At 48.2% G+C, this 15868-nt stretch overlaps 2 protein-coding genes across 28 annotated transcripts in view; one reads left to right on the plus strand and one right to left on the minus strand.

Annotated features, from left to right (window-relative positions):
• dom (domino helicase) overlaps nt 1-15868 on the plus strand; it is a 149138-nt gene that overhangs the window by 82034 nt on the left and 51236 nt on the right. For all 27 annotated transcript variants that reach the window (XM_077653115.1, XM_077653121.1, XM_077653129.1 and 24 more), the window contains 3 exons: nt 11658-11860; nt 12953-13319; nt 13819-13933. In XM_077653115.1, coding sequence (XP_077509241.1) covers nt 11658-11860; nt 12953-13319; nt 13819-13933 — 685 coding nt within the window. The remainder of the gene's footprint in view (nt 1-11657; nt 11861-12952; nt 13320-13818; nt 13934-15868) is intronic.
• LOC144120579 (uncharacterized) lies at nt 604-1947 on the minus strand. The gene has a single exon (XM_077653144.1). It carries the CDS (start codon nt 1829-1831, stop codon nt 728-730), a length of 1104 nt encoding a protein of 367 aa, XP_077509270.1. The 5' UTR covers nt 1832-1947; the 3' UTR covers nt 604-727.

A 15868-nucleotide genomic window follows, 5' to 3' on the forward strand; every position in this document is an offset into this window, starting at 1 on the left:
TTTGCTTGGGAGTGAGGCCACAAACTGGTCAAGATGTGCTTGATGAGTTGTCTGATTCCCAGAGCTCAGTGTTCTCCTGTAAATGCCGTGGGGGTAACCTTAAGGGGAGAGGCTCCTCGAAAAAACTTTTTTTTTTTAATAATGAAGTTAGAGGGCTGAAATTTGCACAGCTGGCATAAATTGAGCTTCTGTTTTTAAATATGTAATCAGTTTTTTGATAACTATAGAAGTTCAATTTTTATTCTCCATGAAATGTATAATTAGCTCCTTTTTTGTGCACACAATTTTTATTAGTAATCATTATTACAGAGAATTTTAAAACATCCTGGGTAGTTCATTACAAGCTGCAGAATGTTGAAATCTAGGTGAAATTATATTTGTCTGCATCTTTTTCAGCCAAAAAATTCATGAAAATTAGGGTGTCATTTTCTTTTGTACTTCAGTCTGTTGGTATGATGCTCTAATAAAAATATGGTAAGCCTAATTATACAAAACTAGATTTCCACACTCTATGCACCCCAAGGAACGTCTGTGCAAAATTTCATTGTGATCCAAGAAGTACAAGAGGAAAAAATTGTGTGCACAAACTTTAAAAACGGGCAAAAACACCAATTTGAGAAAAACTCAATTGAAAGTTCATTTGTATGTTGGAGGCTAAAATTTTGTCTCAAATCACATAAAACTTGGTGGCAATATAGTTTAACATGTTGGCCACTAGCCCACAAGATTAGAACTCTTTTGCAGCATATGTTTGGCCCTCACGGTTCTTGCGAATGGAGTCCTCAGTGCGTGCTCGCTTCACCTTGCTGCGGCGATGAGACTTTGCTTCAGCAGTCAGCTTAGACGACATCTTTTTAACTCTGCTCTGGTCACTTTCCAAGCTGAGTCTGACCAGCTGCTTAGAAGGGAGGATTCCCAGTTCTTCTAGCACCTTTTCGAAGCTGGAGTGGCCCCTGTTGAACCACAGGACTGCAATGGCAGTGGCTGTCTCCACTGCAGTCCGTGATGCGAATCGGCTCTTTGGACACAGCATCCAAATCTTGCTGTTGAGGGATTCAGCAGCGTTCTGAGTCTTCCCTCGCAAACAGCGGGTAAGCAGTTTCGAGTCTGTCAAGCGTTTGTATATTGGCAGCACTGCTTTTCCTTGGGCTTTGGTTAGGAGGGGGGTGTGGTCTGGAGCTGGTTCTCCCAGAGCTTGGGCTCTCTTCTGCCTGCACCAAGACTCATTCCCATCAGGGCAAAACCTGTGGCTGCTTGCACCATTGCTGGAGCACGAATGGAGGTAGGATGCCCAGATTGCACAGTACATGCCTCTTACACTGCCCCGGTTGCTTGTTATTGCAATCTGATAATAGTTTTGCAATTTCTGGATGGCCTTCTCACCAAGTTTCTGCCCACGTGGCAGTGGTGTCTTCAACTTCCTTAGTGCAGTGCCAAGACGTTTAGAAACGTGGTCTGTGCAGTCCTCTTTGGTCACTGCCTTCGGCCCATAAACCTGTGCGTCAGAAACTGCAGCATATGCCTTGCTGTCACCATCACTAAGAAATGTGGTGAACCGCATGTTGTAGGACTGCGTCCTGCTCCAGATGCGTAGTGCTGCTTCTGTTTCCATTGCATGCGATGAGCACTCAACATTTTTTTCACACACAGGAGAATGAAAGGCCTTCCATACTTCATCCTCTTCGTCACCAAGTGCTTTGTGGCTGCTACAGCCGTGGCAGTAGTTGGTCAGCACTTCGAAGTCTAGGCAAAGGCCAGTGTCCACAGAAATGGTAGTGCCAACTCCATTGTGTCTCTTGTGCCCACGCTTCTGCCAGGTTCCATCAAACATGACCGCAACGTCAGTCTCAGCAGTCTCCAATGCAGTTATCCGTCTTGCTTCTGCAAGATTGGCGGCGGCTGCTTTGGTGGCGGCGATGTGTATTTTCTTCGCTATGTTTTGGAATGTCTTATGGTGGAAGTGGCTTTTGTAGGCCAAGAACGCCGCAAAACCTCGTCAGCTGATTGTGCCCGACGCCTATAGAACGCGCAGCGAGCACCGCTTTCACGTTGGTAGTGAAACTATCGCGGGGCTTCCACTGCAGCGCTCTGCGTAGCTGCCTTCATGGCTGTTGGTGTCAGTGCGTCGCGACGTATACACAGCAGAAATTGCTGCTGCCGGGCATGCTTCATTTGCACATCTGAGCTCCAGGAAAGAAGCAAGGCCTTTCCGTTTGTTTGATGTCAACCACCACGAGTAGGCACTTCCTGCACGTCCCGCACATGGCACTGCTAACAAGCCTTGTCAGCGCTTCAACTTCGCAGATAACGACGCTTGCACCGGTTCTGCTCTCGGCTGCTTCGTCATCCTGGAACCCTGCCAACTTTTTTTCCCACGCGCTCAGGAAGTCAAAAGTGTCACTGATAAAATCAGACGGCCTTGACTCAGCAGCGCTGGATGACATGCTGCCGTCCTGCCCGTTAGGGGGCTTGCAGCTTCTGTCGCTGTTCGTGGCTCTCCTTGGCTGTTGCTTGCGCTTACCCCTGTACGGGCGCGCAGTCCGGCTCTTGTGGAGGCGAAAGTTACGCTTCTTCTCGTTGTTCATCGTCGAAAACTTCCGATAATGCAAACAAATGCTCGGTAGCTGTGCTAGGCGATGCAACGCGAGCGGATACGAAAGTGCGGGGGTGGCTCCACTACACGGCGACAGCCAATGGTGGCCTCGGGTTCGTGTCACGTGACAACAGGAGCGCTTCGCAGACGCGGGAAAAAAGCGTTTTCTTTATATTTTCTCGTGAAAATACGAAACTGACGGAGGTGCCAGTCGAAAGAAGAAGGCTTAGCATAATTTTTGCAAGTGGCCGCAATGGCGGCCGGCGCCGCTGCCATGAGCGGCGGCAGCTCAAAGATGGCCGAAATTGGGCAGCACTCGCGACTTTCTCAGTCACCGCGGGTCATTTAGACACGTTTTTAACTAACTTCTCGTACAAATCTTACTTTCATATTTTGCTGCATGAAATTAGGATGTTCAAAGATGATAAAACAAGCGAAAACAGAAAATTGAAAATTTTCAAAATAATGCCGATTTTTCGACCCGCGTCTCCCCTTAAGGGGGGATGCGGCTTTCAACTCGCGGAAAATGGTCAAAAAAAGCGATTTTTTGAAATATTTTTTTTTGCTTTTGCAAGTCAAGTTTTGTGTAATTACAAATTTTCATTGTCGAAAACCATCAAAAAGTACACCAAATCATTGTTTTATGATCAGGGTGGCAGAAAATTTCTTCTAAGTCTCAAAAAAATGTAGTTTTTCAAGGCCTGACCTCTCGGCAACCGCCCAACGTAGCGCGGCCATCTTGGTCTCTATAGAAAGTGCGTTCCTCCGACTTCAAATTGCCCGCCTCAGCGGTCTCCTCAGAGCGGAAACAAACGCATAGAAAGCAAAAGTTTGAAGGTTGTACGTTAATTTCTGATTGGCTGCGCGCACCACGTGACAACAGCGCGCTGCGCGATTGGTCTCCTTGGCGTGTGCGTCGTCTACTCCGCGCGCATCTTGACTCTGCGGCTCTGCTGCTCGTCGTGTCCGTGGGGACTGTCATTTGCGCAGAGATCCTCGGCTCGCCGTGTCTGTCTCTTGCTTAGAGCATAGTTTCGAATACGTATTACGTGGCCGCCATGTTCGTCAGTACGCACGGAGCACATTTTCGGAAGCTGCTTTCACTGGCGATCATGGGTCGGCGACCTCTGAAGTACAAGACGGCGCGTGCCTATGGCACCCGTAAGCGAAAATCGCCGGTGGTGAAGAAGTCGTCTGCTTCAAGTACTTCTGATGTGCAGCACACTGATGAAGTTACGGGCGCACAGGCGTTTACTTCATGCGCGGCTACGAGTGTTGGTGGCGCTGTTCCAGAGCCGCTGCCGAGCACTTCACACGCAGGCGAAACATCGTGTGCGAGCACGGGGGGCACTTCTGAACTTTCTACGCCACGCTCTGTATCGCCCGAAGCATCAAGTGATGAAGGCACTGCACATGTTGCGGGTTCTCTGGGCACTTCATGCGACGACGCCACGCCGTCCACGAGCACCGGGCGCATCATTCAGGTGCACCTGGAGCTGCGTTTTGTGTCGGAAGCATCAAGTGATGAAGGCACCGCGCATGTCGCGGGTTCTCTTGGCACAGCGAGATGGACCCTACCTTTAATAATAATATGACAGTTGTCTATGATGGGACGGGGTTGACGCGTGGCCACACGTCCCACATAGGTGTTCGTACTGTCATTCAGTTTTACACGGGACTAGTGCTCGACAGTGTTGTACTTTCAGATCGGTGCCACGGATGCACGGTGGGCTCCAAAGAAGGAGATGACGGTTATGAAGAGTGGAAAGCATCCCACATCTGCCAAAAAAACACTGATGTTAAATCTGGCAGAATGGAAGTTGAAGCAGCCTTACTCTTATTTAGAAGGTCCCTTCAAAAGCATGGTTTGCGATACACAAACATTGTTTGTGATGGTAACAGTAGAACCTTCTTGGCACTCTGCGAAGATAAGACATATGGTTTTATACCCTTCACAAAGGAGGATTGTGTCAATCATGTCAAGGAAAGGATGTGCACAGCCCTGCGTGCTCTTGTCACAAAAAGGGTCGCCCTATTGGTGGGAAAGGAGGCCTTACTGAGGTTTTAATTAAGGAGTTAACAAATTACTATGGCAAGGCCCTGCACGATCACGACAACGTTGAGGACATGCAGAAAGCTGTAATGGCAACTTTTTACCACATAACCTCTACCGATGAACACCCACATCACGAACTTTGCCGCCAAGGACCGCAGAGTTGGTGCCAACACCAGGCTGCAGAACTAGAGGGCAGACCTCTGCCCTCCCACAAGTACCAGCTTGCAAGGCATGTCACAAATGCATTGCTGCCTGTTCATCAGTGGCTATCTGATGCCCAGCTCCTCAGCCGCTGTCTTGAGAAAAAAAACCAGAATGCTGCTGAGAGCCTTCATTCAGCAATTTGGTCACTGCTGCCAAAAGATAAAAACGCACCTTCGACTGCGACAGAGACTGCTCTCAACGAAGCAGTTCGCAAGTTCAATGCAGGGACCTGCCGTGCTTACACAGAGTACTCTGCGACACTTGGGCTGCAAACTGGCCAACATGCTCTTCGCAGAGCAGCGGAAAAGAAAGGCAGCAAAAGCACTTCAATCTCGAGGCAAGGCATCAAAGAAGTTCCGTGCTAAAAAGGACACAAAAGACTATTACCCCGGTGCCTTTTGATGAATGAAATAAAAGGTCAACTTCGGAAGCCATTTTCTCAACTGTTTTTTTTTTTGTCATTTGCTCTGATTGTTCCGCCGATTTCTTCGTGACCGCTGGGGCTATTTTGATAGTTTTTTTCGCTGCATTCCTTGAGAAATGGTTCAGGTTATGACATTCTTGGTTTTCCGGCGCACCGTTTGCCGACTTACTGATTCGACTAGTTGTTCACTGTTTATTTAGATGCCTGTTGTACAGTCTGCTCATAAAATATGAAAACTAAAAACTTTTACATTGTAAATAAAAAAATCTAAGAATGTCACGATCTCATCAACTCATTTTACATTGTAAATAAAAAAAATCTAAGAATGTCACGATCTCATCCATTTATTTTGGAATGCAACACACTTTGGACAAGCCTGGTACAAGATGAAAAGGAGGAAAATTTTATAAATGAAAAAGTTGTTGAGATATCAGTTTGAAATTTTTATGGTGATATCACAGAAGCATTACCAGTAACCCTACCAATTTTTATCAGAATCCATTAAGAAATAGGAATGTTGATCCCAAATGGTATGTGTCCCCGCTTAAAAGCTGCAAACTATGACACATATGCAGTAATCCCTCGTTACAACGAAATCGCTTTACTCGAAATATCGCTTTATTTGAAATTTCTTCCGGTCCCGACCCAAATGCATGCATTTTAAGCTGCATTACTCGAAGCGCACGAAGAGCTTGACCCACTTAGAGTGAAGTGGCGAACGGAGGCATCGCCGCTGTGGCAACTACCCTTTTGCGCATGCAGTGTCAAATTAATACAGCCGACGAATTAGTCTCAGGCAGGCACAGAACAGGTCACAAAAGTACCAAACCTACTACCGATGACCTGCATAGTAACGAGTAAGCGAGTGCCGAGTGCCTTCAGCTGTTTACAGCGGATGCGAACGGAAGCGAGCCCGAACTGGTCGCATTCATGTCGCTGGTGTCTCCCGTGGTAGAATCCAAATGAAAATAAAATTTTCGTGACGCTTTGCGATGCCAGAAAACCGCAGGTCTCTTGGATGCCGAAAAGTGCCCAAAAGACCACGGGCAGACATGTGGTGTAGCATTCCACGGGGTGCGCTCGGTGAGCAAAATTTTACCGCTATAAAGAACATTTCTGGCGCTGAAACGTGCCAAAAAGCACAAAAGAAGTGTCCCTCCGATTATGAGCCCATTCACGCTTGCGAGTAGCGAGCGAGGAGAGCTTTCGTCAATGAACTTAGCTGCTCCGTGGCTGTCGTAGTTGTCGCTAAGCCTAACCGTCTCACATTGGCCAAAGCAGACGAAACTCTCGAAAGCGCGTGAAAACATCATTCCTGAGAGTTTTCGCTTCAAACGAGAAGACGACCCGCAGGTCGTGCTTGCAAGTGTGAACAACGGTGTTGTCGAGCTACTGCCTGGTCGCAAGCGACTGCTGGTTGCACGCCCTTTGCCATGTTCGACGTGAGGAGCTACGTTCAAGGTGCATTTATAGTCCGACGTGTTCAGCACGCGGGCGCGCGTCGCTCGCAGTCAGTCGCACTACGCCGGTTTCGCTGCGCCGGCCGAAGCGCCACCCCCTCTATACTTCGATGCGCCCAGACGCCACGCGCCACTTCGGAGCATGCGCAGAACGACCACCGCCTCGCGCGCCGATGATCGACACGCGGGCAGTTTGAATTCCGTTCCCGCCTTTTTCTGTGTCGCCTCATCCGTTTCGTTCCATCGACGGCATTGCGGCTACTATATCCGTGCGACAGAAACTTGCTCTCGTGTTACTAGTCTACTGTTTGCAGCGAAAGCGCAGGCGCTCGATGTATGTGCAAAAGATAGCTCTCTCCACGGGAACAACTCGCCCGTGAAGAGACCAGTGCTTTGCCTTCTGTTGCCAAGCGTGCTCTTCGCCCTGATGGTCTCTGAAGTCCAGCTGTTTGGTGTCGTACACACAAGGGTGTTTGATGGCTTCGATAAACCGTTCCACAACGATATCCGGCACAATTTCAATATTTCGGCAGCTTGCGTCGCTCACGCTGCTCGCACTGGCATCCGCCATTTTTCTCTGCGCGATGCATTGTGGGTCGGCACAGTCGGTGGCGCCGGCACACAATTGGAGCAAGAGCCAAATCTGCACCGGGCCCGTCGGGGCACGCTGCCAGCCGCTGGTTACGTTGGCTGCTGCAGTGCATCTAACTATAGACGGAGCTGTTTCACCAACGCAACGCAGCGTGTGCGTGCGCTTGCTTGCTTTTCGTCGGACTAGATTCGCGCCTTAACAAATCGGGAAGATGACTTTGGGGAAGCCGGTCTAGAAACCTGCTTGCCGCTCGTCATAGTCGGCCTGCATCGCACTAAAACACCACCCCTAGCTCCGTTGCACTTTTGATGGTGCAAATAGAGAACTTCCCGAAAACACGACAAATCCGAGCGTCGCCAGGGGCGAGCCAAGTTGTCAACATGGTGGGTCAACGCAACCACGGTGTTTCCCTGGCGTTTTCTAGAGCCGGTCATGCTCGATTCGCGGCATCCGGCTAGACAAACGGTCTAAATGCGTGGTAGGGTCATTGAATTTTGTTCCTAGACATCTGTCAACGGCGCGGATGCGATGCTGCGCGAACACTGACACTCGAACCGTAGATTAGCACAGTGTCGTCGAGAATGGTGCGCCGCAAAACTCAATTTGCAAACTTCACAGCTGTACACATCGGCAAAAAAAACTGCCCAGTAATCATGCGAAGCCCCTATTGCAAAACCGTTCAGTTTTCACGATCGCGCTGCGTACCTACAATGAGCGGCTAATAGTTTTTTTAGCACAACAAACACAACCTCAGACTTGAGCCACAGCATTTCCATGACCCCCCCTGCGCATGAAAGCGGCCACTGCCTTCGAAATACCCTGAAATACCCTCATAAAAGTGGCCGCTGCCTTCGCAATTTGAAATACCCCGAAGGTTGAATGCATGGGCACGGTGACTGCGGCCTCGTGCAATGCTTGGTCAGATTAGAGCAGTGGTTGCACGCGCGCGATAAGAACTTGAAATGGCCAAAGCTCACTGCCTTTCTTGCACCTGAATAAACTTTTGCTTCGCTGAATACATTGTATTTTTGACTTCCTCGCCGTTGCGGCGCAATTAAATCTCGACTGCTTTAGATTTTCTTGTGTGGTCGTTTGTATCGAATTACCTTATAACGAATTTTTTCGCCGACCCGCTGACTTCGTTATAATGAGGGATTACTGTAGATAAGTCTAGCTGTAAGCTGCACAATCAGATTTAGTGCATTAATCGTTGAATGACTTTCTTAATTTTGCAAGGAAATGTTTGTCCATTGAGTAACTGCAGCAGCTTTAAGTGCGTTGTTACCTCTAGGTGTTGGCATAAAAGGCTCACAAGGAATTTCTGCTTTGTTATTGCTTACCGGAAAATGTGCTTATACTGTGGAATCTCGTTGATATGATTCTCATGGGAATTGAAAATAAAAACGCATTATCCAAAAATCGCATTATCCAAAACAGGCTCCAAAAGATCGTGAATAATACATACTTGGGACAGAACTTGCTTTTACTAAAGCACTTTAACATAATTGATCACTTTGCGTGGGATTTTTTTTTCGAAGTCCTGCAGCAAGCTGTTCTGGAACTTGTAGAAACGAGTAGCAGTTTCATCACTGAGCTCCACGCTCACGACAAAACCACGAAGCGCGTTCAAAGCGTCGGCAGTTAATGGGCAACGATCGCTGCTGCAATCTCCCACGTCTTGGTTTTCATCTTCACCTTCGCTGGCCTCTTCAGCAGTAATGTGTGCTGTGATGTCCTGGACAGTGTGTAATTCGCTTGTCACCAGTTGCTCCTCCACCGATACAAACTCTTCCAGAGACATGTCTTTTTTGATGTCACCCCGTCCGGGATTTCAACCTCGGCATCTTCATTCTCCACCATACCACCAGACACAAAGAACAACACACACTTCATGAAGCAGTTGGCGATGGTTTCCTGTTTGATGCAAACCTATGACATCATCAGAAAATGGATGGCATCAAGAAGGTTCACCTTCAAGTTCACATCTTTTCGGTTAATCTTGGCAAAAAAGCATCGGACCAACAAGCTTTTGAAGTGAAATTTTGTTTTTTTATTATGCCTGCGTTTAGGGGCTGCAAGTGACTGGTGCAGTTTGCTGGCAGGAATGTAACCTTCATGTTTTACAGCCATGAAGTATCAACAGGGTGCACGGCACAGCTATTGAGAAAGGGAAGAATTTTACGGTTCTCGGCATTCATTCGGTTGTCTGGAAGGGTGAGGAACTCTGGCCCCGGTCATCCATGCCTTCCTATTTGCCTTGTAAACAACAGGAAGGCATGAGAAGCAGCGTGGCTTCCAGAACTTTCCAGTCAGAGTAAGGCTTAAGCTTCTCAGTCCCGTCTGCGTTGCAGCACAACAATGCGGTCACTTTTTCTTTGCTTTTTTTTTTGCCTCCTTGACACATTTCGCCTTTCATACTGAGAATTTTCTTGGGCTGAAGGTTGATGAACAATCCCGCTTCTTCTGCGTTGAGCATGTCCCTCGGCTGGTACTGCGACATCACCCCTGGCAGAGTCGAAAGCTAGTTGGAAACCTGATCTTGGTCTGCAGACTTTGCTTCGCTGGAAGCAATTTTGTACGACAGGCCATGCCATGTTTTGAAATGGTGGAGCCACCCACCCGATGCTTTGAACTCATCGATGCCCAAAGAGAGCACAATCTCATCTGCCTTCTCGCGAACAACAGTCTCTTCAACGTTCACGCCAGCCGCCATCACTTCCTTTGAAATATACCAGGAGGATCTCTCCCCTCTTTGCCGTGCTCTGTGCCCCTTGTTTCTTTCACACCGGCATTGAAGACTTGAATTTTCTTCTGAATTTTCTCTCGTTCGTGTTCAGCGTGGAGACGGGTTAACAAAGTTCGCCTGCCAGGTTTGCACATTTCTTCCACGGATTTTTTTGGCTTTTCAAACCATGTAAAGTTTTTCTTTCAGCGATAACTCTCCGCTTCCTGGACATGGGGAAACGCACGGGTGCAATGCGTCACCAAAGCAGAAGAACCAACAAGTGTTAACAAATGCAAGCAGAACATGCGAAACAACCAGAAATGGCAATGAGACAAAGCCGACATAGTCTACTCCGCATCGTCAACGCATTGCACCAGTCGCTGCTTCCTGGTCATGTGATTTGAACACGAGTTCTCTGTCATAGGATAGTGGCGCTAAGTTGCACGAGCCTGCGAACATTGCTCCTAGAGGCCGCCACACTGCCACAGGCGCTGTGCTGGGCTTTTGCTCAATACGATGTTTTCAGCGAGTTGTAGTGATTTTCTTGTGCTGGGTGTGAGAAAGGGGAGGGGGGGGGGGGGGTCAGGACCTCGTACATGTCTACCCGTTGCTACAAACCTGCAAAGGGACTAGCTCTGCTGTCATCATCATTGAAGTGATGTCATGTCAGTCATCGATAATCTGCCATGAGTGCTACGAGCGTTACAACTACTGCGGCTACTTTCGAATCCCACTAGGACTCTTTTGCTGCCTCTTGGTGCGGAAAGGAAATCGAAACCACGCAAGGTTTTGAGACTTTTCATGATCATGTTATGTAAACCCACTTGGAAATGCCATCGTATTAGCCGTATGAAAATGCATTACATCTATAGGTCATCAGCCGGGAGGGAACAAAAAGAAAAACATGCTGAAAAACACATTAAGGCTGGTTTACATGCAAGCAACTGAGTGATCGAGTGGCGCAACGCAGCAAAAATTTCCAACTTGCTGGAACCTCGCCACCGCGACAACTCGAAAACAGGCTTTTGCACTGCGGCGGTAGCATTCGTTAGCGTTTTCGCTTGCATATGAAGCGGGCTATAAGCATGATCGTACCAGCAAGATTTCACAGTATTGGAATGGGAGCATAGAAAGCAGCAATAGCTCTGACCAGATTGAGGGGAATGTGCACCTATCCTCCACAGTGGCAGCTCAGTGGATTTTTGGCTGTTGAATGCAGCAATACTGCATTTTGGGCTGGTTGGGTGGCTGTTTCTTACTGAAAAAGCAGCGCATCTGAAAACACAAGGGCATGAGACAGACACAGAGAAGCGTTTGTCTGCATCTATCTGTTTCGTGTTTCTTTGTCTTTTGGGGGGCTGGTTTTACATTTACAAATTCTGGGGCCATCGTCATGGGTCTGATCATAGCTGCAGCAGTTGGCCCCATGCACAATTATGCCAGGTCTTGGTGGAAGAACCCAAGAGCCTTCCACTATGTCCCTCATTGTAGACAGTGCTGCTCTAGGCTGTGCAAAATCCATCTCATCAGTTGGGAGTGTGGACATGGGCTGTGTTGTGTGCTAGCTGTGTGGAAACAACCACGTGTGTGTCATTGTGCGCAGGTTTGTGTTTTCGGTGCCCAAGGTGACTGCTCCACGAATAGAGATGCGAGTGTCGCACCCATCGCCATCCTCGCTCAACGCTGAAAGGGTTCTGGAGGAACGACTTGCAGAGGAATTGGGCCCACGGTGTGCCTTTCTGCACCCTGTCATGTGCAACCTGCAGACGCAGTTCCCTGAACTGCGACTGATCCAGTACGACTGTGGTAAGGGAGCGCACTTAATTACTTCTGAAGTGCTATGCTGTATGTTGCTATACAGCTTGCGTTGCCTTATGTTGGTTTTCTGTGCTCACTGTGATAGCTAGTATTCTGATTTTGATCATCGAGGTCACAGTTGCAGGGCCTGGCTGTGAAAACCATATTTTGATGCGAATGAAACAAGAACATCTTTGTTTTGCGACTTCGGTGCCTATAAAAAGAAATCCCAAACGATTGGAATTTTCTAAGGAGGCATCCACCGCAAATTTCCTCTCAGCCCACAGGGAATTGTGTTATCCTAAAACAAGGATTTCAAACTGCGTTCCGCGGGCCGTTTTTGTAGGTTCTGTGGTCACCCACACTGGCTGGTCCCCCTGTACAGCACACTGCGTGCGGGGCTCATGCTGTGCTCGTAATTGAAGACTGTTGGCGTTCCTTCAGGCAAAGAAGTTTGACAACCTTGGAGCATTGTTGCAACATTTAGTCAGCTGGTGACATTTGTGGTATTTGCACTGTTACTGTGCAAGCTCGCAATTATAAGCAAAATGCGTGTAATGCTGCTGCTGCTGGCAAAGAGGGGGTAGAAGTAAAGGACCACTTTAATCGCAAATAAAGGTTTTCCCGTGAGTTATCCGCAGGACGTTTTTAGCTGATTCTTGGCATGCTAAGGGACGAATTCTAGTGTAGGGAAATTTCAGTATTATGAAGTAAACTGCCGATTTTACCAGCTTTGTTAAATCGAGGTTTAACTGTAACACTCTCTGGCCGAGACATCTTTAAAATTAATATCATAAGATGCTACTGTATTTACAGCGTGCCATCTACCATAAGTGTTCAATAATCTAACTTTACTTGGATTAGTGAAAAATAAGAATCTTGACTAAAGAAATTCTGAACTTAACGAGTTTTTCATCTGCAAGTATATGACATAAGGTGTTCATTGGAATGAAAATGTGACTTTTTCATCCTGCCTGTTCCCACTCTTTGTCTCGTCTTGTTGCTGTCAGTAGAGCGAGAAGTGAATTTGGTTTGTCGCCAGTGTCGCCTTGTCCTTGCCGGATGCAGGTGCTCTATTCTGCGTCACGTGCTCTGTTGCAGGCAAGCTCCAGGTCCTGGACAAGCTGCTGTGGCAGCTGCGTGGTGGCCAGCACCGAGTGCTGATCTTCACGCAGATGACGCGCATGCTGGACGTCTTGGAGCAGTTCCTCAACTACCACGGGCACACGTATCTCCGGCTAGATGGCAGCACTCGTGTGGACCAGCGCCAGGCCCTCATGGAGCGCTTCAATGCCGACCGGCGCATCTTCTGCTTCATCCTGTCCACCCGCTCGGGCGGCATAGGTGTCAACCTTACAGGTGCCGACACGGTCGTCTTCTATGACTCTGACTGGAACCCCACCATGGATGCCCAGGCCCAGGATCGGTGTCACCGCATTGGCCAGACGAGGGACGTCCATATTTACAGGTGGGTGCTCGATGTTGGCTTGGAGGACTGCAGTGCTGGCCAAGTGGTTTGGAAGTCTACTTTGTATGCGGGAAATGTGAGGGTTGATCCCCAGTGCTGCTGAGCACCCATCGGTCTTGTAATGGATGCAGGCTTTCCCTTGGCCTTGTGCTCAGCTTCTCTGGGATGAAATGCTTGACAGAATGGGCCTGTGACCCCTCCTTGCACAGAGCATATGTATTAGCCATAGTGCTGTTTGGCCAAGCTGCCATTGTGCAATTAAAAATTAAATCATCATCATCAATCTCAGCCTTCTGTGCTTTTTGAAGACTACTGCACCACTTCTGCCAGAAAACCTGATGCTAGGCGAGAATGTATAGTTTTCCCCTGACTGTCAAAGTGGCTTTGTGTGTGGTCAGTGCGATTTTGGTCTCTCAGAGGGTGGACAGTCCTAAATACGTTTATGTCCAGCTGGAAGTAATGCCAAATGATCTTTGTTTTCCTTGACATATTCGTTCAGATTAATAAGTGAGAAAACGGTTGAAGAAAACATCCTGAAAAAGGCAAACCAGAAGAGGATGCTCGGGGACCTTGCCATTGAAGGAGGCAATTTTACTACGGCTTTCTTCAAGCAGGTATGCAGACTTTGCTTATTATTAGTACTTGCCGTTCAGGCAATCAGGCAATAAAAGAACCACAGGCAATTACGGTAAATACAGTCACTGATTTTTCATTGACTGAAATTTTGGACGTGCTTGATTTTCACTGCCTCGGGCCCTGCAGAGCCAATGTGTAGCTGCAGGTTAAATTTTAAATGTATTGGAACTGACGTTTTGTGTTTTTTTGGATCTTGTAGCACTGCTCTCTCTAGCCAAGCTGCCTTTTCTTCTTTTTTTTTTCTGTGTGCAGAGCAGAGTTACCTTGCTAGTTCAGGCTTCAAGGGGAGTGAAAATTTTTAATAAAGCAAAGTTTGAACTGGAGGGAACCGAACATTACATTTCTGGGTTTGATATTCTCTTCAGGTAGGCTCAAGGTGGCCACGTTGGCGTATGCCGCTTATAACTGTGCCAAGTGCTGCACACGAGCAAAATTTTCAGGCTATTTGGGAACTAATTTCGCAAAGGCTTTCTGCCGTGAATGATTATGTTGCATTATACCAGAAGGTTATATCAGAGCCATTGTGTAGGCTGTTCAAAGTTATGAGAGAGAGCTATGCCAAATGCACTAAGAATGTAGTACAGTTACCGTATTTACTTTAATCTAGGCCGACCACGATTCTAAGCCGTTCACAAAATGCAAACAGCATTTATTGAATCTGAACGTGCAGAGCTCATTCAACGTCATCGTCACTGTGTTCCTTGTCACTGTCACCTTCAAACAGTGCAATATCTTCGGTACTGTCAAGCGCATTAGATGTGCTGCACTTTTTAAAGGCGCGCACGATCAAAGTACCTGGGATGTCGTCCCACGCTGTAGCTACCCAGCCCGCCAGCTGTGAAGCGATGCACGTTTGCTGCGGCCCGTTGCCGTTAGCGTGGGGTCTTCGTCAGCCAATCAGTCCGTGTAATATTTCCGCAGAGGATCCTTGAAAGGTTTGTTGATGCAGACATCAAGTGGCTGCAACTGGCCCGCCATGCCGCCCAATATGACAGTGAGGTCCGTGTTCGCTTGGGCGAGCGCAGCCTTCACGTTGTCGGTCAAGTGCCCACTGTAAGAGTCGACGACAAGGAGCGAGTTCTTTTTCAAAAGAGCTCCTGGACGCCGTCGCCACACAATCTTAACCCACTCTTCCAACATCGCACCCGTCATCTACCCATTCTCATTTGTCCGCACAATGACATTTCTCAGGAAAGTTTCTTGAGGAGGCAGTGTTTTCCTTTTAAATATCATATAAGGAGGGAGTTTATATCCATCAGCTGTGCAGCACAGCATCACAGTTCCGTGCTGCTTCTCGTAGCCCGCAGAGCGCACCTTCACCTCCTTGGCACCCTTTTCATTCATGGTGTACGCCACTGGCATATCAAAATACACAGCCGTCTGGTTGGCGTTGCCGATTTGCCCATGGTTGTAGCCTGCCGCTTCTCTCTTTCGCAGCACGTAGCGCTGAAAAGCTATCAGCTTTTCTTTGAAATCGCTTGGCAGCTTCTGGGTGATTGAAGTGCGATGTTGGAGGCTGAAGCCGAAGCGCTTCATGAATTTCTGAAGCCAGCCCCGGCTGGCTTTGAAATCCTTTGGCGTTAGGCCTCGCTCCCTCGAAAGTTCCCTAGCTTTCGCTTGGAACACTTCTGTTGTCACTGGAAGGGCAGCTGCTCTCTGCGTCCGAACAGAGTCGGCCAAAACTGTCTTCACTTCGTGGTGACAGCCTTTCTTTGGTCCGCTAAATGCCATCCTCGTTGCGGCGCTCGCAAAATGCTGCTGTCATTGTCCCCTCCAACGACGGACGTTTTTCTCGTCGACGCCGAAGTACCACCTGGCTTGAAGGGTCGACGATGCCTCTGCAGCTATCACAACTTTTCGCTTGAAAGCAGCACTGCAGTGGCATCTCCTGCTTGGTGCCATCGCGATAACAC

Source organism: Amblyomma americanum, chromosome 2 (genome assembly GCF_052857255.1).
Source record: "Amblyomma americanum isolate KBUSLIRL-KWMA chromosome 2, ASM5285725v1, whole genome shotgun sequence".
In the NCBI taxonomy this organism is placed as follows: domain Eukaryota; kingdom Metazoa; phylum Arthropoda; class Arachnida; order Ixodida; family Ixodidae; genus Amblyomma; species Amblyomma americanum.

Excerpts from the sequence above, each read along its gene's own strand:
- LOC144120579 (XM_077653144.1), bottom strand. The coding sequence starts at position 1,831 with ATGTTTGATGGAACCTGGCAGAAGCGTGGGCACAAGAGACACAATGGA.